Source organism: Bos indicus, chromosome 8 (genome assembly GCF_029378745.1).
Source record: "Bos indicus isolate NIAB-ARS_2022 breed Sahiwal x Tharparkar chromosome 8, NIAB-ARS_B.indTharparkar_mat_pri_1.0, whole genome shotgun sequence".
Classification (NCBI taxonomy): domain Eukaryota; kingdom Metazoa; phylum Chordata; class Mammalia; order Artiodactyla; family Bovidae; genus Bos; species Bos indicus.
Window position 1 is genome coordinate 100,979,477 of NC_091767.1, and position 27,114 is coordinate 101,006,590.

General features: G+C 39.5%; 2 protein-coding genes across 4 annotated transcripts in view; one reads left to right on the forward strand and one right to left on the reverse strand.

Moving 5' to 3' along the window:
* The first annotated feature begins 3,756 nt into the window (after positions 1-3,756).
* GNG10 (G protein subunit gamma 10) lies at positions 3,757-9,832 on the forward strand. Of its 2 annotated transcripts, XR_011568197.1 has the most exons (4): positions 3,757-3,917; positions 7,523-7,654; positions 8,328-8,513; positions 8,885-9,832. XR_011568197.1 is itself a non-coding variant. In XM_070795278.1 (3 exons), the coding sequence occupies exons 1-2, from the start codon at positions 3,837-3,839 to the stop codon at positions 7,646-7,648; spliced, it is 207 nt and encodes a 68-aa protein (XP_070651379.1). In that variant the 5' UTR covers positions 3,757-3,836; the 3' UTR covers positions 7,649-7,654; positions 8,885-9,832. The 2 variants fall into 2 exon arrangements, 1 of the variants encoding a protein (XP_070651379.1); XM_070795278.1 differs by lacking the exon at positions 8,328-8,513.
* Positions 9,833-15,850: 6,018 nt separating this feature from the next.
* SHOC1 (shortage in chiasmata 1) overlaps positions 15,851-27,114 on the reverse strand; it is an 83,703-nt gene continuing 72,439 nt past the window's right edge. Inside the window, exons 24-27 of one of the 2 annotated variants that reach the window (XM_070795275.1) lie at positions 21,503-21,634; positions 19,760-19,909; positions 18,156-19,116; positions 15,851-16,027 (exon numbers count right to left, since the gene is read on the reverse strand). In XM_070795275.1, coding sequence (XP_070651376.1) covers positions 15,927-16,027; positions 18,156-19,116; positions 19,760-19,909; positions 21,503-21,634 — 1,344 coding nt within the window. In that variant the 3' untranslated portion in view covers positions 15,851-15,926. The remainder of the gene's footprint in view (positions 16,028-18,155; positions 19,117-19,759; positions 19,910-21,502; positions 21,635-27,114) is intronic. The other variant, XM_070795276.1, reaches the window with a different exon arrangement.

The following is a 27,114-nucleotide window of genomic DNA, read 5'->3' on the forward strand; positions in this document are numbered from 1 at the left end:
TTTTTAGAAAACTGAAGGTAGCAAAAGAAAACACATCATTTTATCATTTATTAGAGAAGAGTGATTTAAAGCCTCTTTTCTGGAAAAAATAACCCACTGTTGAAAGGTGACAAAATACATATTAGGAGTGAGGAATTATAGATCGTAACAGGGAAACAAATGAAATATTTGTCTTTAGAAGGACATTGACATTTCTAAAAGTACTGAGGTTCTTAGAAACAGTGGAAATTTTTATCTTAACCAAGGGGAAAAAAATGTGTAACAGTCTCTAACACACTGGTGACCTTTTACTGAAGTCTTGTCTCCCCAGCTTCAGTTCGTTTTATGTCTTCATCCCAGATTAATATTCCTAAAATATCTTACCATGTGGCTACCCCACTGCCACAGACTTCTGTTTCTTTTGAGGTCTCCCGTGACTTGTAGTCTTAACAGCTTTGTATCCTCTATTACTCACTAGAGCCTTCTTCATTCGTTAACTGATTCCCTGGCCTCCCGTTCTCCATCTTGGAATGCGTTCCCCTTTTGGCTTTCCATCCGTCACACACACATATCCAAAGTCTAGGTCTCACCATCTAAGATGAGCTTTTCCTAGTCCTTCCAGTCTCTGTCTTTGAATTCTTTGCCACATCTTTTTAAACACAACTTTTCTGTCAACAATTTAGTCCTGTTTCCAACATGTACTTTCATTTTTTGACTAGAATGTATGTTAAGTTCCTTGTGAGAGAACTTGCCCCTAGAGGGCTTTAAAATTTGTCAGGAGACAAGAAAAGTTCTTTTTAACACCCCGAAGACTGAACACATAGCTCATAAGATGAATAGAAAAAAATGTTCAGCCTCAACAGTTAAGACATCTAAAAGACTTAAGGCACCATTTTCCATCTATTAGGTCAGTAGACATAAAGAACCACAATATAGATTTGTGGGTACAAAGAAATAGCCTTCTGGTGGGAATAACTATTGCTATCACCTTCTGGAGGATAAAGTGGAGAAAACTTTTAAAAACTATTTATCTTTGATCCTGTAACTCCACTTTTAGGAATGCATCCTGAGGAAATAAAAGACATGCACAAAGCTGTTTGTTTAAGGCGGCCACCACAGTGTTAAAGAATAGGGCAGTAGCTGAGTAAATTCTGATCCAGTTGCATAATGGAATACCACACAGTCATTAAAAATAATAAATGAAGAGTGTATCTTTTTATGACTGCCCCTGGATCGTTTCTAGTATCAGCATTCTGGTTTTCCTTTGGGAAACTGATCTTCCCCTTTCAGTCTACAGTCTGAGTGGACTGAGAAACCAGCAGTTTGGGTTCCCCAGAGAAACAGACTCAGATGGAGATTTTCATGCAGAAAGTTTGCTGTTTAGTCACTAAGTCGTGTCTGACTCTTGGGACCGCATAGACTGTAGCCCGCCAGGCTCCTCTGTCCATGGGATTTTCCCCACAAGAATACAGGAGTGCATTGCCATTTCCTTCTCCAGGGGATCTTCCCGACCCAGGGATCAAACCTGCATCTCCTACACTGACAGATTCTTTACCACTGAGCCACCTGGGAAACTTTGTTGTTGCTGCTGCTGCTAAGTCGCTTCAGTCGTGTCCGACTCTGTGCGACCCCATAGATGGCAGCCCACCAGGCTACCCCGTCCCTGGGATTCTCCAGGCAAGAACACTGGAGTGGATTGCCATTTCCTTCTCCAATGCATGAAGGTGAAAAGTGAAAGTGAAGTCACTCAGTCGTCTCCAACTCTTAGCGACCCCATGGACTGCAGCCCACCAGGCTCCTCCGTCCATGGGATTTTCCAGGCAAGAGTACTGGAGTGGGGTGCTATTGCCTTCTCCAGGGAAACTTTGCTGGGGATTGTCAAAATCAACAGCTGTGGTGGGGCAAGGGGAGTGGGGGGCGGTCCAGGGACTGGAAATTAAGCAGAGAGAAGAGCTGAACTGTGAAGCAGCTGTCATTAAGGCCTCGGATGACCCCAACCAGGAGCCTGGACTCATCCTTTAGGTGAAAGAAAGTGAAAGTGTCAGTTGCTCAGTCGTGTCCAATTCTCTGTGATTCCATGGACTGTAGCCGGCCAGGATCCTCTGTTCATGGAATTCCCCATGCAAGAATACTGGAGTGGGTTGCCATTTCCTTTTCCAGGGGATCTTTCCGACCTAGGGATAGAACCTGGGTCTTCCATATTGCAGGCAGACTCTTTACCATCTGAGCCACGAGGGAAGCTGCAGCCTCGACTGCTAACTCCAGCTGAGGGGGCTGGAGTTCAGATCTTTTACATCCCACATCAGTCATCGGATGAGAGCTAACAAGGGGAGCAGTGACTCTGGTTAAGGGCAGTTTCCAGAGTGACTCAGCTGAGAGGCGTCAGCTGCTACTACTCCCAGCAGATGGGGGAACCAGTGCCTTAGTCTTAAATGGGAAGTTGGGTGGTACCCCACAGCACCCATTAGAGGTGGGGCTGACCCCACCCCACATCCTGCTCTTGGCCAGGTGCAGCTAATCTGAGCATTCCAATACCACACAACCCTTGCCTTCAAATAGTGACTGGTTCTGGGGTGGACCCATGACTCAAAAAGGTCAGTGAGATCCATTATGGGGATTTTTTGCTGGAGCAATTAGAAAAGATGCTTTATTGCCCTTGGGTTTCCTAGGCTGGGACAATGAAAGCACAGAACTTTCTTCACAGCACTACAGGGAGTCTATTTACCATTGAAGAAAACAAGGCCAACAGTCAGAAAAAGAGTGAAGAGATGGGAGAATGAGAGCCTTACAGCTATTGTTTGGGCAATTCAACCCATTTAAAGTGCCTGAGCTTTTCAGTTACTCAAACTAGCATACTATCTTTTTGGATTCCTGTTTAAGTGGCTTCTGACAAATACAATGGCACACAAGAATAATAAGGAAATATTCATAATGCTAAGTGAAAAAAATCAACAAAACATTTTACATGTAAGTAATGATGCTGGTTTTGTAAAACTAATTACTATAAAAAAGGAAAATGCAGTACAACAGAAACAATGGTTACAGTTAAAGGAGGAGATGGGAATGAGGCCAGCTGAACTGTGTGTTCGGCAAAGAAGTCAGGGTCTTGGATTTTATACTACTTACCCTACTGAACCTACCAAGTCAATTGGTTGGATTCCCGTCAAAAACAGCTAAAGGGTATTGTAGAAACCTGTTTTGAGGACTTCCCTGGGGATCCAGTGATTAAGACTCCACGCTTCCAATGTAGGGGGTGCAGGTTCAATTCCTAGTGGGGAGACTAGGATCCCACATATGAAGTGGCCTGGCCAAAAAATAAAAATCGAATCTTGTTTCCGTTCCATCGAATCCCATCCACCGACCCTCATCTCCCGAGGATGACACCTTCTGAGGCTTAGAAGCCTTCACACCGGGTCCCTTGTTTCTCCCACTCACTGCACACCTCGATCCAGCCACGCACAGTCCCGGTTCCGATTCTCCAGGAACGCGTCCTCGCCTTCTTCATCCCCCACGCCCCACGCCCACTCCTGCTCCTCCTAGAAGGAAGCCCTAGGCATCGACGTGGAAGTGGGAGCCCCTGTGTGGGCCCCGCTGCGCGGCTTTGGGAAACAGGTGGGGACGCAGGTACCCCCTCGGCTTAGAAGGAGAGTTAGGTGTCAGTCAACTCGGGACCCCGAGGTGTCGCGTACCCGTGGTTCTGTCATCTCTGAGAGCGGCCGCGTGGCGAGGCCGGGCGCCGGGGGGCGGGCGGCAGGGCGGGCACAGCAGCTTCCCCGCCCCGGGGCGGTGCCGCGCCTCCCGGCCTCGCGTCTCCCTGCCGGCCGCCCGCCGGTCCTCTCGTAGCCCAGGCCGCCGCCATGTCTTCCGGGGCCAGCGTGAGCGCCTTGCAGCGCCTGGTGGAGCAGCTCAAGCTGGAGGCCGGCGTGGAGAGGATCAAGGTGAGGCTGGCGCCTGGCCTCGGGCGCGGAGACCGCCCGCTCCCGCCCCGTCCCGCCCCGTGCCTCCGTCCGCGGGCCTGAGAGGAGCAGGCCGCTCCCGGGCGGAGGGTTGCGGAGCCGACCCCGGCGCTGGCCGGGGAGCCTGACGCGGTGGGCGGCCCTCAGGACGGCGCCCGGCCTGGCTCGCGCGGCCCGGCCTCTGTGGGTGGGAGTCCGCGCAAGGCCGGGGCCGGACTCCAGCGCCCGGGAGAGGCGGCGGCGCGGGGACCCGAGAGGGAGGCCTAGTCTGGGGGCTCCGGGGAGAAGCTCGTCTCCGCTAGCGCTGTCCGGGACCGAGCGCCCCGGGGCGGTCAAGTTTCAGTGATGCGGACAATGACTCGGGGTGCGGGGCAGAGGCGAGGACCCCAGGAATGGAGGCGACTCTCTGGTGGCCTCCCCTCCCCGAACTCGGCGGGTGCGGGAGAAGCGGGTCCTGAGCTGCGGAGGCGACTGAATGGACGGGCCTCGGTGATGGGTTGATAGGATGCGAGGGGAGGAGGGCATTGCCCGGCTTTCCGGCCTGGTAACGGGATGGATGGCGTGGCCATTCGCTACGGTAGGGGCGAGAGATGGTGCGTTCAGTTTCGGCTACGTGGACTTTGAAGAGATGCCCGGGAGGTGTTTGACTGCTTTGGCCGAAGCTCAGAGAACAAAGCTGAAAGACCGCAGGGGAGTGAAAACTGAAGTTACCGGAGCGTGGAAGCCAGGGACCCGCTGAAAGAGATGGCTGTGAGAAGAGAAGCGAGAGAAAGCCGGGATACTGGAGCGCCGAAGGAGAGGTTATCAAAAACTGGGGCCTTTGTTTAGTGTTTAGTCACTTGATAAAAAGCCTCTGGTGTGTAATTGTGTTTACCAACTAGCATATAGCATTATTTGTAGAATGTGTGTGTGAATGAATGAACACTACTCTGATACTCGTGGACCGGATAGTGCCTTTACTCTGGACCACGCCCTATTCTGTGCACTGAAAATACGGTGATTCCTTGGGGGAAGGTAAATAATAAACATATTAACCAATAAATAAAATAATTTCAGAAAGTGATGTGAAGATTATATACAAGGTAAAGAGAGAGTTGTGGAATACAAAGGCTTCAGTGACATAGTTGTAGAAACCAAATATAAATTATAATAGGATAGGCAGACACTTTTTGAAAAAAAAAAATCTGGTTTTAAAGAAGAAACTTTTTTTTTTAATTTAGGAAATGAAAAGCTGTATTTTGAGGTGAGAGGAAGGAACACACTGTATTTCTAGGTCAAGGGGGAGAAACAAAGGGAGGAGAACTGGAGGTAGAGACAGGGAGTCTGAGGGTGCCTGGGATTGGAGGGGGCACCTTCTGAGATAAGAAAGGAAGAAAGATATGTATAAACATATATATTTCCAGATAGAGACCTAAGAACTTGTATGATGACAAATGTCTTTGTGGAATAGGAGGCCGAGTTTTCTTTTAGGGCAGAAAAAAGGGGAACTAATGGAGTCACAAGAGCTGAGGATGGGCGAGAGAGCGCTGTGGGGATTGCCAAAGAACCCCCAGCAGACACATTCGGAGACACCTTGCGATTCCGAAGACCTAGCTACTGTGAGATTGATTGTCTTATTTTCCTTCTTCTTTTTCTTCTTTTGTCTCTAGCAGCATTTTGGCCACCCAGGCATCTGTGGTGAATGGTGGTTGATCCAAGTAGTGAGTTAGCAGGGGAGATTTGCCAGAAAGATAGAAATGGGAGTAAAGAGCAAGGAGTCTGAGGGTCTGGCTAGAAGGAGGCTGAACCGAGAAGGAACAGAGCCAGCCTCCCTGTGATGGGCCAGATGAAAAAGGAAGAGATGTTCCCCTTGAGGTCAAAGAGCAGGTGTAGTGAGAAGGCAGGAAGCAGCAGGAGAGATTGTGATCAGAAGGTAGGATGTTGGAGTGTGCAATTTCAGACGCGGAGCAGTGTTGGCTATAACTGTTGGTGTTGAGGAGGTTGTTTGAGGAGAAGAGCTCAGGAAATGGAAATTAGGATTGCTGGAAATGTTGAGGATGATGTTGGGGCCTGAGATGGAAAGAAAAACCGTAAGCCGGATGTCTGCCTATCCTGGGAAGTAGCTGGGGGAGGTATTCTTATCTGCATTTTAAAAATAGTTACAGGTGATGAAACTAAGGCCAGGAGAAGTCAAGTGACTTGCTCAAAGTCACGCAGCTTCTTTGTGGGGTGTCCTCATGGGAGTATGGTTTAGGGTGCTTGGCAGGATCTTTCTCAGGCAGCACCTTAGGGAGTCACAGCCATCCAGGGTCTCTGGTCTGCCTCATTTCAGGGCTCAGTGACAGACGGATGTTCTCAGCACATCCAGAGATGTCTTCTCTTTTGCAGACTTGCTAACTGGTAAATAAAGCAGAATACTGGTTTCAAAGCATTTGATGGAAGGCACCCCTTTCCATTGATTGGAATGCTCAGTATCGTTACAAGGACCCTTACTTGCTTTGGAGAAGTCTCTCAGAAGTTGATTGGTCAGCCTGGGCTCCAACCAAGGAAAGGAATATGATTTCAGTGGGGTTTAGCCCACTTCCATTGAGAGGATACAACTTCTAAGGGTTGGGCTTACACTCTCCCAGGCCAGAGTCTCTGCCCCTTGAAAGTGCAAGAGAAATATTGACCACTTAATTCTTCTCCTATTTTCTCTGCATATCTTCCACCTTAACTTTTTGACCATATTATTTAGGCTAGCGTCTAGTTAGTCCCACTTTTCTGGGGGTCCTAGGAGATAGTCTCTTTCTACCCATCATGTGTGGAGTTCCCCTGTTCCCTCTGAAGGAGACATAATTAGCATGAGCATAATTGGTTCCAGATTTGTTTTGAATTAATAACTTATGAGAGTCCCTTGGACAGCAAGGAAATCAAACCAGTCAGTCCTAAAGGAAATCTACCCTGAATATTCATTGGAAGGATTGATACTGAAATTCCATTATTTTGGCCACCTGATACAAAGCGCTGACTCATTGGAAAGTGCTTTATGTGCATTAACTCATTTAATTATTACATCAACTCACTGAGGTAGGCACTATTACAAATACATTTCCCAGATGAGAAGTAATGTGCCCAGAGGCTGCACTCTTGACCAGTAAGCTATTCTGCTTCAAAAGCATGATGGAGGAACCTCATCACTTGCTTTGAGCAGACTGGATAAGGCTCCACCAAGCCTTGTAAATATTAAAACAGTCTGTCCACATGGCAAATCTGGATATATCAATGCATGGTTTATAAGTGAAAATTTGTAAAGGGCACATTAGTATAAGCTACTTCTTTACACTTTGTCTCAAAACCAGGATTCTATATGGGTGAAAAATATGTTTTCTTTTTCCTTGGTCGAATAAGCCACTAAAACAAAAAGGCCCTAAATCAGAGTTCATAGAAGTTGTAACTTTCCCTTTTTGGAGTTCAGTTATTAGAACTTGCAGCAAAAAGAGACTCTTGGAGGTTGTAGAAAGTGTGACCTTTATCAGGTTGTACGATCATTTTTCAGAGTTTCAAGTGACTGCTGGATGGATCTGGCTGTGAGCAGCATGTCAGGAGCTCGTGTCCCTTTGTTCCAGGTCTCTCAGGCGGCCGCGGAGCTTCAGCAATACTGCATGCAGAATGCCTGCAAGGATGCCTTGCTGGTGGGCGTTCCAGCTGGAAGCAATCCCTTTCGGGAGCCCAGGTCCTGTGCTTTACTCTGAAGACTGGTGAGTAATGATACCCCAGGCCATCTTGGGGCCATGGGATTATCCTGGGGCTTCTTACATTTCTACTGTTCTTGAGGAAATTAAAATAAATCTCAGCAAAATGCACAACTTTACCTGAAGGGTGACTCTAATCTGCTGGCTTGTGAAATACATCTAATTAGGAGAGCCTCAATCCCCTTGTACTAACTCACCAGATGATAATATCCTTATGTACTTGAGCTTTTGAGCTGACTTGGCCAACAGTAATTTCTTGTCCTTAATACCGTCTTCTCTGTCCTTACACCATCCTGGAGTTGTGATGTTGCTTGGTGCTGTCAACTGACTGGTTACTCTTGGGACTAAGCACTCTGCAGAGGAGACTCGTTCCTGCCACCAGCTGTGATTTCTTTCCTAGAGGCTTTCAGAATGTATTTCTGTGTATTAATGGAGGAACAAATGTAGTAACTGGGGAAAGTGTAAGTAGGATTAAAAGAGCCTTAAAAATGTATTCTTGAAATGAAAACACCTCTTTAAAGGGTAGCCTACATTTCCTGGGTTCTAATGTGTTATATGGGGTCTTAATTCATATTTTCACTTTTTTTTTTTTTTAAGAGGTCAGGGCATAAATTATTAGTCTTTTGGGGCCAGTATATTTCAAGTTACATATTCTCAGGAGTGTTTATGGGTTCTCCAGGTGGCGCAGTGGTAAAGAATCCGTCTCTCAATGCAGGAGATGCAGTTTCGATCCCTGATCTGGGAAGACCCCCTGGAGTAGGAAATGGCAATCGCTCCAGTATTCTTGCCTGGAAAATTCCATGAACAGACAGAGGAGCCTGGCAGGCTACAGTCCATGGACTCGCAAAGAGTCAGATACAACTGAGTGAGCACACACACATACACAAGGGGTGTTTATACAGGAAGTAATCATCTTAGGTCTTTTTTCATATACTTGAAAAGGAAATTATTCACGTTAACAAGAAGGAAGTAATAATACTATTAGGTGCTATTGTATCTTTTAATGGAAAATGTCTACATTTATGATATTAAAATAATAGTCTTATGTTGGCATAGCATTTGTCTTTTTACAAAGCACTTTCATGGGTGTTACTCATTCAATGGTATGGTTTGGATTTTCTGATATTAACCTATTACTTTCTACTTTGAGAACCCTAAACTGACCTATGAAATAATGACTAGTTAATTTTATGTATAAATCTTACTAAGTGAAAACCTACCAAATTTTCTTTACAGTAGAGAAGAAGTTGGCTGAAGAATGCTTTCAAGCACAAACTGATGAATGCCTGCCTCCAAATTTCAAGAAAACACTTCTCTAACCACGTGACTTCTAGATATTTCACAGGACCGTTCCTGTGACCTGGTCCTTTAGCCAACATTCTACAGAAATTGATGTTTCTACTCAATAAGGAAACTGGGTGAAGGTGGAGATTTTAAATAATACTGGCCTGATTCTTTGTTGAAGTGCTTTATACTTAAACAAAAACCTTACCGCCAAATATACCAAAATACACTTCTTTCATTAAGTGAATTACTAGCGTTTCTATGCCTGGAATGTTATGTATGTTTTATTTACTAGATGTTTACATTTTGGGAAGGAAAACAGTGTTCTTTGTTAAAAAATTGAATATTTGTAATTTGCTGTTCCCAACTAAGATCTTTATACCATAACAAAATTTGTTCTTTTCTCATGAATTTATAATTTCTAAATGAAGACAGGCAAGTATAAAATTGGGGGAAGAATGGGCTTTGTTAATCAAATGATGTCTTGATTTTTCTAAATGAGGAGATTGTTTTATTTTCAAGACTAAGCATGGGATCTGTTTCTTAGCAACCTTGTTTGAAAAGATGAATGTTGTTTTCTGTATGAGACTGCCCCATCCTGTATATGAAGCAGATTTGATCTTCGTCTTAAGTTCCTCTACTTAATAGGGGTGGTTTTACTTAAAAAAAAAAAAAAAACTAAATTATTTCATATTTAAATGTGATCTACAGAGCATTGCAAATGATTTTTTAAAAGTAATGTGGAAATATGACAACCTAAATGAATTTTTAATGTCACAGGTGTATTATTTTGATGATGTGCCTTTGATTCAATTTGGGACACTTAAAAGAATATTTGTGTTTGTTTTAATCTTTGAAGAACTTGGAAATAAAATTTCTGCTTAATTTCTACTAATGACAGCAACATTTTATGTCTGATTTTGTTTTAAGGCTTCATAGATTTTGTTTGCTTGGGCGATTGAGTGCTGAAAGTGGGAAGTGAAATTTTTGTTTACAAGTCCTTGTAGAATTTTGTGAAAAATAGGTATAATATGCAGACATATCTCAATTACTGGCAACATTTGCTCTTTGAGATAGCTATCTATTCTTGTTGTTCACTCACTAAGTCGTGTCCAACTCTGGAACCCCGTGGACTGCAGCATGGCCTGGCTTCCCTGTCCTTCACTGTCTCCTAAGTTTGCTCAGATTCATGTCCATTGAGTCAGTGATGCCATCCAACCCTCTCATCCTCTGTCACCCCCTTCTCCTCCTGCCTTCAATCTTTCCCAGCATCAGGGTCTTTTCCAATGAGTCGGCTCTTTGAATCAGGTAGCTAAAGTATTGGAGCTTCAGCTTCAGCATCAGTCCTTCCAGTGAATATTCAACATTGATTTCCTTTAGGATTGACTGGTTTAATCTTCTTGCTGTCCAAGGGACTTTCAAGAGTCTTCTCTAGCACCACAATTCAAAGGCATCAATTTTTCAGCACTTAGCCTTCTTTATGGTCCAGCTCTCACATCCATACTGGAAAAACCATAGCTTTGACTATATGGACCTTTGTCAGCAAAGTGATGTCTTTGCTTTTTAATACACTGTCTAGCTATGGATAAATCCATAGATAAATGGGGATATCTTTGAACATAAGTAGTGTTACAGTAGAGAATGTAGAAGTCATTACTTGGAACTCCTTTAACTTCCAGCCACTAAACTTCTAAATCTAAGTGATCTAAATCCTTTCCATGGGATCAAAATTCAGATGTCCCTTTTCTAACCCATTTATTCATTCTGTGGATCTGTTTCATCTTCTCTGAAGTGTCATATTATCAATTGTCCTTTCTGTCCTTTATCTTCAGCTTCTCTCTTGGATTCTTTTTATTAGCACTTAAACATTTTCTATTCTCCATCTTAACAACAAGAAGCATTTAGAAAAGTCTCCATTAAAAGACACATTTTCAGTTATAAAAGACTAGTAAGCCTTAGAGATCTACTGTTCAGCATAGTGCCTATGGTTAAGAGAGCTGTACTGTTTACTTTAAAATTTGCTAAGAGTAAATTTTATGTTCATTGTTCTTATCACAAAAATAATAAGGCAGGAAGAAACTTTTGGAAGTAATGGGTAAGTTTATGGCATAGATTGTGTTGTGGTTTCATAGGTATATACTTATCTCCAAACTCATTAAGTTGTATACATTAATTATGTACAGCTTTTGATGTGTCAGGAAAAAAAAAACACCTCTTGATTTCACTTTCCCTTTGGCAAAAACTTGGTAAGATAGTACAAGAAAAATATAGACATCTCACATATGAATATAGTTGCGTCTTAAATATAAGCAAATCAGGTTCAGTAGTTTATCAAGAGAGAAGATACAAGCTGACAAAGCTAGTTCAACATAAGCAAAGCACTGTTATTCTTTACATGAAGGGTTTAAAGAAGAGAATTTATGCCAGCAAGTCATTTGATAAAATTCAGTAGTTGTTCTGAATAAAAACAAAGTGAATTCGTGAAATGAGAAAGAAATTAAAGATGATAAAGGCAGTTTATTAAAACCAACAGTAAATTTAATATTACACGGTGAAATGTGGGAGCATTCAGTATATTAGAAACAATCAAGATACTTTTTTTTATCACCACTATTCAGCATTACTTTGGAAGTTTTAGCTAATGCAGTAAGATGAAAAAAATGAAATGGCGTAAACATTTAAGAAGTAATATCTGTATTTATGGGTTATATAATTTTACACTTTGAAAACTCAAGAGTTTAGTAAAAAGAATACTTGAATTTGTAATACAATTTAGGAGGGTGGCTAAATGTAAAGTAGATATAAAAAAATAAAAAGTATTTTCTACATAGACAATAGTTAAAAATGGAAATGGATACATCTTTGTAAACCAACTATAATTTTAAAAGTAGAAATGGAAACTGTATCCCATTTCTACTTTAATGACAAAGCTATAAAAAATACTGAGAATACATTTAACAAAAGTGCAAGAATCAAAGAAAAATTTTACCAATGTTTATAGAACAGAATCTAAAATTTCAGGATTATAGGATGATGTCATTAAAATGCAATCTTACTAAAATTTATGTAGATTATTGGAATTCCTTTTTTATTTTTTAAGAGAAGTTAGTTAAAATAACTGAAAATTTATATGGAAAATCAAGAGTCCAAGAATAGCTTTTAAAACTCCGTGTGTGTGAGTGTGTATAAAACATGGTAGGGTAAAACTTGCCTTACCAGGTACTAACTTACTTTGAAACTGCTGAATCAAAATGATATGACTTAAAAAAACAAATTCAAAATAAACAATATTATTGTGGTCCTAGGAATAGCCAAATAGATGATTGAATTGATCATAATAGTACAGAAGTAGGCCTGATTTTTTTTTTTTTTTATAATTCAAGGGAAACAAATGGTGTTGGCATTACTGGCTATCCATTTAGAAGGAAATAAAATTGGGCCTGTATTATACTCTGTAAAAAAATTCCACATAGGTTAAAGAAAGGTGATACACAGGCATCAGAAGGAAAGTTAGAATAGTTGTGTAACTTCAGGGTAAAAGAGGGCTTCCTAAAAAAAGCAGGAAACCCAGAAATCAAAAAAGAAAAGAGGTGTATACTTGATCAAATTAAATGTAATAAATAAATAAGCAATTTAAATAGATAAGTATGAAATTTAAAATTCTTGTACAGTAAAAACAATAAAGCAAATAAAAAAGCAAAAGCAGAAGACATGTTTTCTTCAGCTTTCATTTTGGATTGCTACAGTTTGCACTCCCCATCCCCGCTAACCCAGGCTACTCCCACTTATTACAATTGTTGGATTGTTTGCTTTAGGGCAGGCTTATTATTTGGGGAGAAAAACCAGACTCTTACTGTGAGAGGCAAAGAGTGGGACACCCTGGTGTTTGTGCCCAGTTGTATGCTGAGTCTCAGTGACAAGAAGCTGATATTCTGATGAGTCTGACAAAGTTTGGGCTGGGCCTAGGAACTTGGGGGTAAAGCCACTCAAAGGTCCTCAGAGGAGAGCATCACAACTACCAGTCATAGATCTAAGTTTGGGCAAGTAACTCCCCTTCAAACATAAAAAAAAACGTAATGGGGAAATGCTCTGAGAGAAAGAATGGAAGTTTCCATGGCAAGAAACTGGGAAGTTGGGACTATTCTAAGTATCTTCATGTGATGTGGTGTTTGGGAGAGGATCTTGGAGGCTGGACTGACACTTGTAAGCCCCTAATAAAGGCCTTTCCAGACCCTTCAGGCTTCTATGGACCAACCCAACTGCTTCAGTCGGTGCTGAAGCAGAGCTCATTTACTCATATTCTCTGTTCCTAGGGTACCAACACAGACCTGCCTCTCAATAATACCTCTGATAATGGGCTTCCCAGGTGGCGCAGTGGTGAAGAATCCACCTGCCGATGCTGGAGACTTGGGTTAGATCCCTGGGTCAGGAAGATTCCCTGAAGAAGGAAATGGCTACCTGCTCCAGTATTCTTGCCACTGTTGGGCAACAGCACAAGAGGCTGCTCCAGGCCCAGGTAAAATGAATGTGTCCTTAAACACCAAGCATCACTGAGAAATGCAGGCAGAAGGGCTCAGGTGCTTTCACTGCGTTTGGTGAGGAGGCAGAGGGGTGTGTGTTGATAGCTTGGCCTAAGCTTGCCTCAGTCTAGGGCGTTGAAGAAACTCGTCTCCTCTGCAAGCTGATTAAAGATGGGATCAAGGAGATCTGCAAGCTGGGAAGACAGCCTTACCTTGGTTTAGGAGCAAACCTGCTGAAACTTTAAGAAAGTACAATAGAAATTCTAATAAAATTTCCAGAAATAATTTCTCTTTGAAGTCTCCACCCTCCACATACTCAAGCAAAACCAAACATCCTATATATAAATAAAAGAGAGTTGATGTAAAGTCGAGCCTGTTTCCAAAGGGAGGACGTGTATCAAACACTGAAGAGAAATCAAGTGAGGTGATGTCTGAATGTCCATTGGATCTCAGAAGGTAGAAATCAGTTTTAGTAGTAACAGGATGACCATTTCAGAAACCAGGAAAGAGACAGGAAGAATATGCCTATGGTCTTCAACCATTTTTGCCAAAATAATGTTCAAAATCCATGTACCTCCATTTTGCTGGTGGTGGTGGCTTAGTTGCTAAGTCATGTCCAACTCTTGGTGACCCCATAGACTGTAGCCTGCCAGGCTCCTCTATCCATAGGATTTCCCAGGCAAGAAAACGGGAGCAGGTTGCTGTTTCCTCCGTTTCCAGAGGATCTACTCGACCCAGGGATCGAACCTACATTGCTTGTATAGCTGGTGGATTCTTTACCACTGAGCCACCAGAGATTCCCATACCTCCATTTTAGAGACATATAAAAGTTTCATTATAACTCTGAGTAGCTGCAAAGAATAAAATTTTATTAGAAATATTGACATTTTAAAATTAAAACATCTTTTAAATGTATTCAATGGAATATAATTACTATAGGAATTAGAAACCTACAATCATCTATTTAAAAATATACCAACTATAAGACTGATCTATACATCAGTGTCTCTTTTGCTGTCTTGTACACAGGGTTATTGTTACCATCTTTCTAAATTCTATATATGCGTTAGTATACTATATTGGTGTTTTTCTTTCTGGCTTATTTCTTTGTATAATAGGTTCCAGTTTCATCCACCTCATTAGAACTGATTCAAATGTATTCTTTTTAATGGCTGAGTAATACTCCATTGTGTATATGTACCATAGCTTTCTTATCCATTCATCTACTGATGGGCATCTAGGTTGCTTCCATGTCCTGGCTATTATAAACAGTGCTGCGATGATATGGAATTTAGAAAGATGGTAACAATAACCCTGTGTACGAGACAGCAAAAGAGACACTGATGTATAGATCAGTCTTATGGACTCTGTGGGAGAGGGAGAGGGTGGGGAGATTTGGGAGAATGGCATTGAAACATGTATAATATGTATGAAACAAGTCACCAGTCCAGGTTCAATGCATGATACTGGATGCTTGGGGCTGGTGCACTGGGACGACCCAGAGGGAGGGTATGGGGAGGGAGGAGGGAGGAGGGTTCGGGATGGGGAACACAGGTATACCTGTGGTGGATTCATTTCGATATTTGGCAAAACTAATACAATATTGTAAAGTTTAAAAATAAAATTTAAAAAAAAAAAAAAGGAAAAAAAAATACCAACTATCCTCTCCAACCGTACAGGAAAGCATTCTTTCTCCCATATACTGACAGTTGATATTATGAATTCTCAAAAATTTTGCTGATCTGATAGGTGAAAAAATAGTAACTTATTGTTTTAATAGGTATTTGCCTGATAAATAATGAAGCTACATACGGTTTTAAATAAGTTCCCGGCTATTTTTGTTTCTTCCGTGAGAAATATCTATTCAAATTTTGCCCAGTTTTCTATTACGTTGTATTTTGCCTATCAATTTGTAGGAATTCGTTGTATATTAGGAATGTAAGCCCTTTTGCTATCATGTGGGTAGCAAATGTTTTCTCAGTGATTTGTTTGAATATTTCGTTTGTGAAGACAACATTTTGATTGGAAGTTCTCTAACTTCAGTTTTGCCCTAGGTTTTAAGTTGGTGGTGGAGGGTGGACTGTGGTGATCTTCACTTCTGAACTCAGAGGGTCAGACTGAGATGGAAGCTCCTTTCAAAGACTTGCTGGAGGCAGCGGGCCTTTGAGGAGACAGCAAAATAACCCTTAGATTATACACTCAGTAAGGTTTTCTGCCTCTTTTTAAAAAAAGGGCTCAATATATTTAGGTGAACTGGGGAGATATTTGGATCTTATAACAATATTTTGCTGATTAGAATACTTACAAAGATAAACTATAAAGTAGAATGTATATTATGAAATTTAATATAGGAACATCAAGAACATCTAAGAACAATAGCATTTTCTTTGATACGTGATCAAATCTAAATAATTTTATTACTAGTTTATCATTAAAAAAACAGTGAAATGTGGCATGCAGCACTACTCTTTCTTTCAAAAAAACCTCAGACGAGTCTGCCCGTCAAGCCTACCAGGGACTTTTTCATACACAAGACGTTGTTTTTTGAACTGCGCTGGTTGTAAGCACGTGAAATCTGTTAAAAGGAAGAAAAAAGAAAGCTGTTTTATTTCTGATAATAGTAAGTGTAGCTATTTTTTTTTCTCAAATGCTCAGGTGGATCTTGTCTCTTTATCATGTATTTACAGTGTTGAAACGTCCAAACTGAGATAAAAGAGTGACTATTAAAAATTAAATTTTTAGCACAAATGTGCCTATTCTTACAGGCCTGATACTAATTAGTGTAACACACATGTATGTGTATGTTCTTGCCTTGCACAAACAATTAAATCTCCCTGGATTTAAGACTCTTGCTTTTAAGTTTTCCTTAAGTCCATTTCTTAGTGCATATCTGTAATGTTGAAGAATTTATCCTGAGCTCTGATCATGGATGGACTCACCTTTCATGACTGTGTTAGATATGACACAGTTTGAAATATTCTAGATTTGTATACTTACAGAGGTTGATTGATTAAAGTAATAAAAAGAGAGGCTAAAATATTTAGAATGGTAGTAATTATTCCCAGCAATATAGTCTCATAATTGCAAGTTCTGGATACATTTTGAGGAAATTTAAAAGGCAATGCAGTAGATAATTTTTATCACAGAGACCACAAATATACATTCAAGACAAATGGAAAATTATCTTGATGTTATACCAATAGTTCTGGACAAATTTATGTCAGGACTTGACAGAGTACAAATAAAGAACACAATAAATTAATTTCATTTGAATGTAGATACGAAAAGCAAATAATAAATAGTAACCATATTCAATAGCATATATAAAAAAATCATTTCTTAAAAGCCACTTAGGTTCATCACATAAATGATTATAAGTATACCTGTAAATGTTGACTGATATTAATGTCAAGAGAGAAAACATTTTGATTTTCCCCAATAGGAACCAAAAAGAGTTTGAAATAAAATTCAGCATTTATTTCTTGCAAAAGTTCTTACAAAACTAGGGAAAGAATGCTGCTGCTGCTGCTGCTAAGTCACTTCAGTCGTGTCCGACTCTGTGCGACCCCATAGACAGCCCACCAGGCTTCTCCGTCCATGGGATTCTCCAGGCAAGAACACTGGAGTGGGTTGCCATTTCCTTCTCCAATGCATGAAAGTGGAAAGTGAAAGTGAAGTCGCTCAGTCGTGTCCGACTCTTAGCGACCCCATGGACTGCAGCCTACCAGGCTCCTCCATCCATGGGATTTTCCAGGCCACAGTACTGGAGTGGGGTGCCATTGCCTTCTCCCAGGGAAAGAATATTTCCCCTTAAAATCAGGAAAAAACAAATTATGACTATTTATGGGACCAAATCTAAATTTTGGGAATCCTAGAACTTACATGGTTTGGGGATTCTGTTTTAATAAAACAAAGAATTTAAGATTCTTTGGCACCCTTTGGCCTCACAAAATTGTCTGTGTAAAAGAGGAGTTTTGAAACTTCCAGCTTCTCCTTTCTTTTTATTTTTTTTTTCCCATCATAGTAAGGCCATCTTTGTATAGCCATCAGAGCTTAATATTTTGTTTTAAATGCTCAGACCAATGCAATAAGAAATACACAAAAGGTATAATAACCGAAAATGGGAAAATAAAGTCCTTTTAAAAACTGATATGATTAAATGTTCAAAAACATCCTTTGTAAAATAGAGAGCCAATAATAGTATCTATTTAATAGGACTAACAATCAAATAATCCACATAAAGGGAATATAATAAGTTTTTAATAAATATTAGCTCATTAAATATCCCAGCTTGACAAAGAGGCTACTTTTCTAATTGGCTAATTTCTTTACTTACTTTTTGTTACTTTTAGCCTTCTGCTTGACTTAGATTTGTTCTGTGTTTTTATTTTAACTAATTTATTTTTTATTGAGGGGTAATTGCTTTACAGAATTTTGCTGTTTTCTGTCAGACATCAGTATGAATCAGCCATAACTTCTTCAGTTAAATGCTTAGTTCATCTAAAGTTACAAGATTTTGACATAATTTTTTTGCATTTATTTTCTTAAAAGTCTATAATTAGAATTTTGATTTATTTGATGTCAAAGTTATTGAAGATTCTTAAGTGTAGTAATTAGAACAAAATTTTGTTTTAATTTGGAGATAATTCTATCTTTTAAAATTACTTTAGAGAGTAGTTTTATCAACTATTGAATCATGTTACCTGTTAATGAGTTGTTGTCTCCTGAGTTAGATGAAGACTCAGAGTGCCTTTTCTGTCCTAAACATTTTCCAGCTCTTTGGTAGAAATAAAGACTGTTGAATTCTTTTTGATTTACATTAGAATCAGAAGCACAGGATAAATCCAAACTGGGGACAGATGGTAATTCTTTCCAGAAAGTCTTTTTAGTCCCAGCATTTGAACTTTCACAGATGAAGCCTTCTAACTCATCTGACTGATATTTTCGCTGATTAATGAATAAATTATCTTTCTGAGAGTACCATTTGTCACATGTACTCTGCTCTGCACCACTCTGTAAGTTGAATGAATGATTCTGTTGTTCCCATACATTTCTCTTAAAGTTCCAATGAAGAGGAGGTTGAGAACCCTCAAGTGAAAAGACAGGAGCTGACAATTCTTTTTTTATAGGTCCTTTTTTTTCATGTGTTCCCTTTTTCTGATAATTTATAAAGTGAGGGGTGACTCTCTTCTGAGTGTTGATTGGTGATATTATAGTTTCATAATTCATTTCTGTTAGACCCAAAGAAAAGACATCTGACTCTGAATCATTCTGGTTCAGAAAGGAATTACCAGACACATTCCTTGCTTCCATATTAGTCAGAACAGAATTATTCTGTACCGTGTTAGGGTTACAACTAGACTCTTTCCAATGGCTGGTCTGATTGTAAGAACTCACAGATGGTAAAATGCCTGGCATTTCTTTTAATTCCATAAGGGAAGAGGTATAATTTGAAGTGCTGTTGGTGTCTTCATGTACTGTCTCTCCTAAGTCTGAATACTGATAATTGATATGTTCTTGAATGACAGAATCTGAAGAGCCAGAAGCTGAACTCTGAGAAGTAAAGTTTCTAGTCTGATCCCTGTTTTCCTGAGGTGATGAAATTTGAGGTGATTCTGTTATGGAAGGACTAATCTTGAATAAGGAAGTGATGCCACAAAAATGCTAAAAAATTTATAAAGTTAATTAATATAATAAATATGCAACATAAAAATCCATCAAGTAAATATAAATAATGATGCTTAACTATATGGAAATAAGGAAAACTATAAATAAGTAGTCCATTCAAAGATATTATATTGATCTATGAGAAGAGAACATAATTTGGCTCCCATTAAAAGAAAAACTTATTGTAATTTGCATCTATTTCCTAATCACTTAAAATAGAATTTTTAGTTACACAAGTTATCCATGAATACCATTTCCTTCATAAAAATTAAAGACACTTACGGATAAGTCTAAAGTTCTCTTTAACTACTATCATGAAGGCATCAGAACTGTTTGGAAGAGATGATGTAAACACGTAAGAATAGAGTGTGTAATTGAATATCTGTGGGCATAATAACACTTCAAAATGATCTGCAATGTGATAAATGATTTGTGCAGAATTATAACTTTAAAATGTATAATGTGTTTGACAACTAGTGAGAATTCTATATGAAATTTAGCTGAAGTAAATTATTTCTTCACCCTTTGAAGTCCAAAACAAACTTGGATACCTTCATTTTGAAAACCATTATGATGAAAATACATACTCAAATGCAAAGGAAATAGACTCATAGAAGAATATGGATTTCAAATAACTAACCTTTAACACTTTTTCTGGAACTTCAGGTAGGAGTTCCTGAAGTTGACAAAGAGTTGCTAACAATATCCAGTTCAGTGAAGGTCCTTTATTTAACATGAGCTGAGCCACCAATGGAGTAACACTTGGAAAATCAAGTAAGTACATTTCTTCCTAGAAAAACGTTTAAGGAATAATCAGTAGTGGTCTTTTTACTCTGCTCACTCTAGCAGATTAAAATTGATGTCATTGCACCTACCACTCAATTTGAGATGCTTGGTGGAAAAAGTATGGCCAGGAGGGAAATAAATTTGTCTGTCAGTAAAGAGTCTAACACCCAGAATTGGGAAGGATCTTAAAGTTCATTGAGTCTAACCACTCATCCAATGTGATTCATTATAGTTCATATCCTTCAAATGACAATTGTTATCTAATGATAGCTCTTCTAATGAGAAACCTTTTAGGGGACTTCATTATATAGCTCAAGATTTTTTCAGCTCTCTCTTTGTAGACCGTGTGCCATCATAGTTTGGTTAAAATAAACCATGTGCATGATGTCTAACAGATGTTACCATTTCGAAAAGGCCTATTATGAAGAGTATAGGAAGAACTTCTATCTAAGTCTAGAAGTATATGTTTTCAGAAAGATCTCATAAATGTCTAAAAATGTAGCCGCCACATTTATTACTAAATTCCTTTTTTTTTTCTGGGTTACATTGACTTTTTACATCTTCTTTGATTTTATCAAATGACAGACATGTTAGTAGATTGGACATGGCTTGGTAGGAAGGAAATTGCATATACATACACACAAAAATGTTCTGATCATGCCCATACTTGCTGATAGTACTATATTCTGTTTATGCAAATAAAAGTCCTATGATTTAATATATATGAATATTTTATTTGTTTTATAATTTTATTTTTTGAGTAGGTAAAATAGTCACACAGTTCAAAATTCAAAAGGACTAAAAGGTATATGGTAAAAAGTCCCATTCCTACTTCACAACCTCAGTTTTCTCTAGAGATAATCAATGATATCATTTTGTGGTATCTTTCCAGAGATATTTCATTCATTTGTAAATGAATACATATAAATATTAATTTCCCCCTTTCTTACACAAATGGTAGTGTACTGGCTGCTCTGCACTGCAACTTTTACATTTCATTTACTATATTTTGAAAGTCATTCCATGTTAGTATATAATGATCTCCATCCTCTTTCCATGATTTTAGGATTTGAATATATTTAAAAATAAGGTAACAGAAATACTAGGTTGGTATGAGAACCTGGAAATATTTATGCTTAAGCAAAAGGAATTTATAAAAATTAACTACCTAATCTTATAACTATTTCATAACTCTACTTTCACTTTGAATTATATAATTGAATTACTGATGAATCATGGAATGATAGAATTGTACAATTCTCATATCTACTATTCTTGAATGTTTAAATGTAGAAATTAGAAAAATTATTATATTCTTAAAATATTAGACATTGAAGCCATTAGGTCATCCTAAAACAAGTTCATTTTGAAAGTTCATGAAAGAAGATCCCATTAAAATAGCTCTATGAAGTTGAAAAATACTCATAGTTCTGGAAAATTGTCTAAATAAATGTTGCGCTTTATGGCATTATGGCATATTGTTACATATGCTAATGCAAGCATGATAGAACAAGAAAATGGCTACCAGAAAGAGAATTCAAGTACATATATTTATATTTGCTCTGCAAATCTTTAATTTCTATGTTAGGAAATAAACCTTAGACGGTGCAACTTTAAGCCAGGACTTATCCAACCATTCATGAGGATCTCTTTTCGAGGTCATTAAATTGTGGTCAGCAATTTGTCGAATCATCAGTGCAGTCTCTTCCACTCCTGGGGCAATTATAAGCTAAAATATATTTTTTATGTTAGATTACAGGGAATACTAGGAAGCAAAATATATCATTCAAAAATTGTTTACAATTTGAAGAAATAAAACCCCAGTAGATTCTAATCTTTGAACACTGTTTTGGACTATAAACAAAGCTGAGCACCGAAGAATTGATGCTTTTGAACTGTGGTATTGGAGAAGACTCTTGAGAGTCCCTTGGACTGCAAGGAGATCCAACCAGTCCATCCTTAAGGAGATCAGTCCTGAGTGTTCATTGGAAGGACTGATGTTGAAGCTGAAACTCTAATACTTTGGCCACCTGATGCGAAGAGCTGACTCATTGGAAAAGACCCTGATGCTGGGAAAGATTGAGGGCAGGAGGAGAAGGGGACGACAGAGGATGAGATGGTTGGATGGCATCACCGACTCAATGGACATGAGTTTGAGTAAACTCCGGGAGTTGGTGATGGACAGGGAAGCCTGGCACACTGCAGTCCATGGGGGTCTCAGAGTCAGACACGACTGAGCAACTGAACTCAACTGAACTTAGATACAATTTGCTAATTTATCTATGTAAAATTCAGGATGTTTCATTTGTGAGGATAAACAATTTACTTTTCTTCTTTAAATGTTATATACTTATAGTTTCTAATTTTTGGAATTAAACTGTTTTTCTTAACTTCCATTTGGCATTTATTAGTATAGTCTTAGAGCAATATTGCATAGGAACCTGGAATGTCAGGTCCATGAATCAAGGCAAATTGGAAGTGGTCAAACAAGAGATGGCAAGAGTGAATGTCAACATTCTAGGAATTAGCGAACTGAAATGGACTGGAATGGGTGAATTTAACTCAGATGACCATTATATCTACTACTGTAGGCAGGAATCCCTCAGAAGAAATGGAGTGGCCATCATAGTCAACAAAAGAGTCCGAAATGCAGTACTTGGATGCAATCTCAAAAATGACAGGATGATCTCTGTTCGTTTCCAAGGCAAACCATTCAATATCACAGTAATCCAAGTCTGTGCGCCAACCAGTAACGCTGAAGAAGCTGAAGTTGAACGGTTCTATGAAGACCTACAAGACCTTTTAGAACTAACACCCAAAAAAGATGTCCTTTTCATTATAGGGGACTGGAATGCAAAAGTAGGAAGTCAAGAAACACCTGGAGTAACAGGCAAATTTGGCCTTGGAATACGGAATGAAGCACGGCAAAGACTAATAGAGTTTTGCCAAGAAAATGCACTGGTCATAACAAACACCCTCTTCCAACAACACAAGAGAAGACTCTATACATAGACACCACCAGATGGTCAACACCAAAATCAGATTGATTATATTCTTTGCAGCCAAAGATGGAGAAGCTCTATACAGTCAGCAAAAACAAGACCAGGAGCTGACTGTGGCTCAGACCATGAACTCCTTATTGCAAATTCAGACTTAAATTGAAGAAAGTAGGGAAAACCACTAGACCATTCAGGTATGACCTAAATCAAATCCCTTATGATTATACAGTGGAAGTGAGAAATAGATTTAAGGGCCTAGATCTGATAGATAGAGTGTCTGATGAACTATGGAATGAGGTTCGTGACATTGCACAGGAGACAGGGGTCAAGACCATCCCCATGGAAAAGAAATGCAAAAAAGCAAAATGGCTGTCTGGGGAGGCCTTACAAATAGATGTGAAAAGAAGAGAAGCGAAAAGCAAAGGAGAAAAGGAAAGATATAAGCATCTGAATGCAGAGTTCCAAAGAATAGCAAGAAGAGATAAGAAAGCCTTCTTCAGTGATCAATGCAAAGAAATAGAGGAAAACAACAGAATGGGAAAGACTAGGGATCTCTTCAAGAAAATCAGAGATACCAAAGGATCATTTCATGCAAAGATGGGCTCGATAAAGGACAGAAATGGTATGGACCTAACAGAAGCAGAAGATATTAAGAAGAGATGGCAAGAATACACAGAAGGACTGTACAAAAAAGATCTTCACGACCCAGATAATCACAATGGTGTGATCACTGACCTAGAGCCAGACATCCTGGAATGTGAAGTCAAGTGGGCCTTAGAAAGCATCACTACAAACAAAGCTAGTGGAGGTGATGGAATTCCAGTTGAGCTATTCCAAATCCTGAAGATGATGCTGTGAAAGTGCTGCACTCAATATGCCAGCAAATTTGGAAAACTCAGCAGTGGCCACAGGACTGGAAAAGGTCAGTTTTCATTCCAATCCCAAAGAAAGGCAATGCCAAAGAATGCTCAAACTACCGCACAATTGCACTCATCTCACACGCTAGTAAAGTAATGCTCACAATTCTCTAAGCCAGGCTTCAGCAATATGTGAACCATGAACTTCCTCATGTTCAAGCTGGTTTTAGAAAAGGCAGAGGAACCAGAGATCAAATTGCCGACATCCGCTGGATCATGGAAAAAGCAAGAGAGTTCCAGAAAAGCATCTATTTCTGCTTTATTGACTAGGCCAAAGCCTTTGACTGTGTGGATCACAGTAAACTGTGGAAAATTCTGAAAGAGTTGGGAATACCAGACCACCTGATCTGCCTCTTGAGAAATTTGTATGCAGGTCAGGAAGCAACAGTTAGAACTGGACATGGAACAACAGACTGGTTCCAAATAGGAAAAGGAGTACGTCAAGGCTGTATATTGTCACCCTGTTTATTTAACTTCTATGCAGAGTACATCATGAGAAACGCTGGACTGGAAGAAGCACAAGCTGGAATCAAGATTGCCAGGAGAAATATCAATAACCTCAGATATGCAGATGACACCACCCTTATGGCAGAAAGTGAAGAGGAACTCAAAAGCCTCTTGATGAAGGTGAAAGAGGAGAATGAAAAAGTTGGCTTAAAGCTCAACATTCAGAAAACGAAGATCATGGCATCTGGTCCCATCACTTCATGGGAAATAGATGGGGAAACAGTGGAAACAGTGTCAGACTTTATTTTTCTGGGCTCCAAAATCACTGCAGATGGTGACTGCAGCCATGAAATTAAAAGACTTACTCCTTGGAAGGAAAGTTATGACCAACCTAGATAGCATATTCAAAAGCAGAGACATTACTTTGCCAACAAAGGTTCGTCTAGTCAAGGCTATGGTTTTTCCTGTGGTCATGTATGGATGTGAGAGTTGGACTGTGAAGAAGGCTGAGCGCTGAAGAATTGATGCTTTTGAACTGTGGTGTTGGAGAAGACTCTTGAGAGTCCCTTGGACTGCAAGGAGATCCAACCAGTCCATTCTGAAGGAGATCAGCCCTGGGATTTCTTTGGAAGGAATGATGCTAAAGCTGAAATTCCAGTACTTTGGACACCGCATGCGAAGAGTTGACTCATTGGAAAAGAGTCTGATGCTGGGAGGGATTGGGGGCAGGAGGAGAAGGGGATGACAGAGGATGAGATGGCTGGATGGCATCACTGACTTGATGGACGTGAGTCTGAGTGAACTCTGGGAGTTGGTGATGGACAGGGAGGCCTGGCGTGCTTCGATTCATGGGGTCGCAAAGAGTCGGACATGACTGAGCGACTGATCTGATCTGATCTGATCTGAGTATAGTCTTTTCAGAGAAGGCAATGGCACCCCACTCCAGTACTCTTGCCTGGAAAATCCCATGGAAGGAGGAGCCTGGAAGGCTGCATCCATGGGGTCACTAAGAGTCAGACACGACTGAGCGACTTCACTTTCACTTTTCACTTTCATGCATTGGAGAAGGAAATGGCAACCCACTCCAGTGTTCTTGCCTGGAGAATTCCAGGGACAAGGGAGCCTGGTGGGCTGCCGTCTATGGGGTCCCACAGAGTTGGACATGACTGAAGCAACTTAGCAGCAGTATAGTCTTTTAAACATATTTGGTGTTTTATTTCATCTGTATTAGAAGAAAAGAAATTTGGATGTCACTAGTAATATTTAATATTTTCTTTTTTGTAGGTTAAACCTAATAGTTCTCAAGTAAAAATAAGAATGAAAGATATAGTGCAATATTTTTTAAAAACAAAGTTGAAAAATAAGGATGTTTATAGATTAATTTGACGCTGTATTAAAAAAGAAAAACATATTTTGGTTTAATATGTTTTTTGGAATTGTTCATCCAATCATGGCTTACTTGATGGTAAGATACCCCTGCCAATATGTATGTGTTAAAACTGCATGCTCAGTCACTCAGTCGTGTCTGACTCCGTGACACCGTGAACTGTAGCCCTCCAGGCTCCTCCGTCTATGGGACTGCCCAGGCAAAAATGCTGGAGTGGGTTGCCATTTCCTCCTCCAGGTGATCTTCTGACCCAGAGATCGAACCTGCATCTCCTGCATTGGCAGGTGGATTCTTCACCACTGAGCCACCTGAGAAGTGTTAAACTTAACTCTAAAAGGAGTTTTTAATACCCCCTACTTCCTATCTGTCACTTATGTTTTCCTCCATGCCCTTCTCTCTTCTGAAATGCCAGCCTTTTCCTTCCGCTTTCATTTCTATTTTTATCTTCTTCATCTTTTGGATTTTGTTTACAGAAAGATAATTAATTCATGGGTTAGCAGTCTAAAGTGGATGGAGAATACTGCCCTAAACAATCATATCTTAATAATATAAATATTCTCTCCAGTGGTAGAAACTTAAGAAACAAAGACTGTACAAACTTCACAAAAATAATTATGACATTTTCTTTTCTTTCAAAAGAATAACAAATACAAAGCAATGGACATGAGTTCGAGCAAATTTCTGGAAATCGTGAAGGACAGGGAAGCCTGGAATGCTGTAGTCCCTGGGTTCACAAAGAGTTAGATATGACTTAGTGACTGAACAATAACATATGCATACTAAAGAAGGACTTTCTTTATATTAAATATACAGAATACACAGAAATACACGGTTTGATTCCAGATGTATTTTATTAAAAGTTTTGGATGTTTTGAGAAGATCTGAGACATTTAAATATAAATTTTATTTTAAAGGGCATAATTTTATAATGGTAATGACTATTACCTATACTCTAGGGTGGGGATTCTGGAGCTCCTAGCTAGACTTTGGGAGATTCAAGAACCCCTGCCTAACATTGTTTTCAAAAATTTGCATATATGTATCTATACATTTTTCTACAAAGAGAGTTCGTAAGAAATTGATAGAACTTTTTTTGAATTTTAGAGTAAAATATGGGATGAAATACTAACAGTAAAATATTAGCAGTATTTTCTTTTAATTCAAGAAAATATATTTAAATTTTGCAATACTCTTTTTATGGCTAGGCTTTCCAAATGCTTGGCAATAAAAAAGTAATCCAACCTGATGGATTTTTTTCGGCCCTAAAGGCCAAAAATGCAAAAGGCCAAGAAATGCAAAAAAGCAAAATGGCTGTCTGAGGAGGCCTTACAAATAACTTGAAAACAAGAGAAGTGAAAAGCAAAGAAGAGCAAAGATATACCCATTTGAATTCAGGGTTCCAAAGAATAGCAAGCAGAGATAAGAAAGCCTTCCTCAGAGATCAATGCAAAGAAATAGA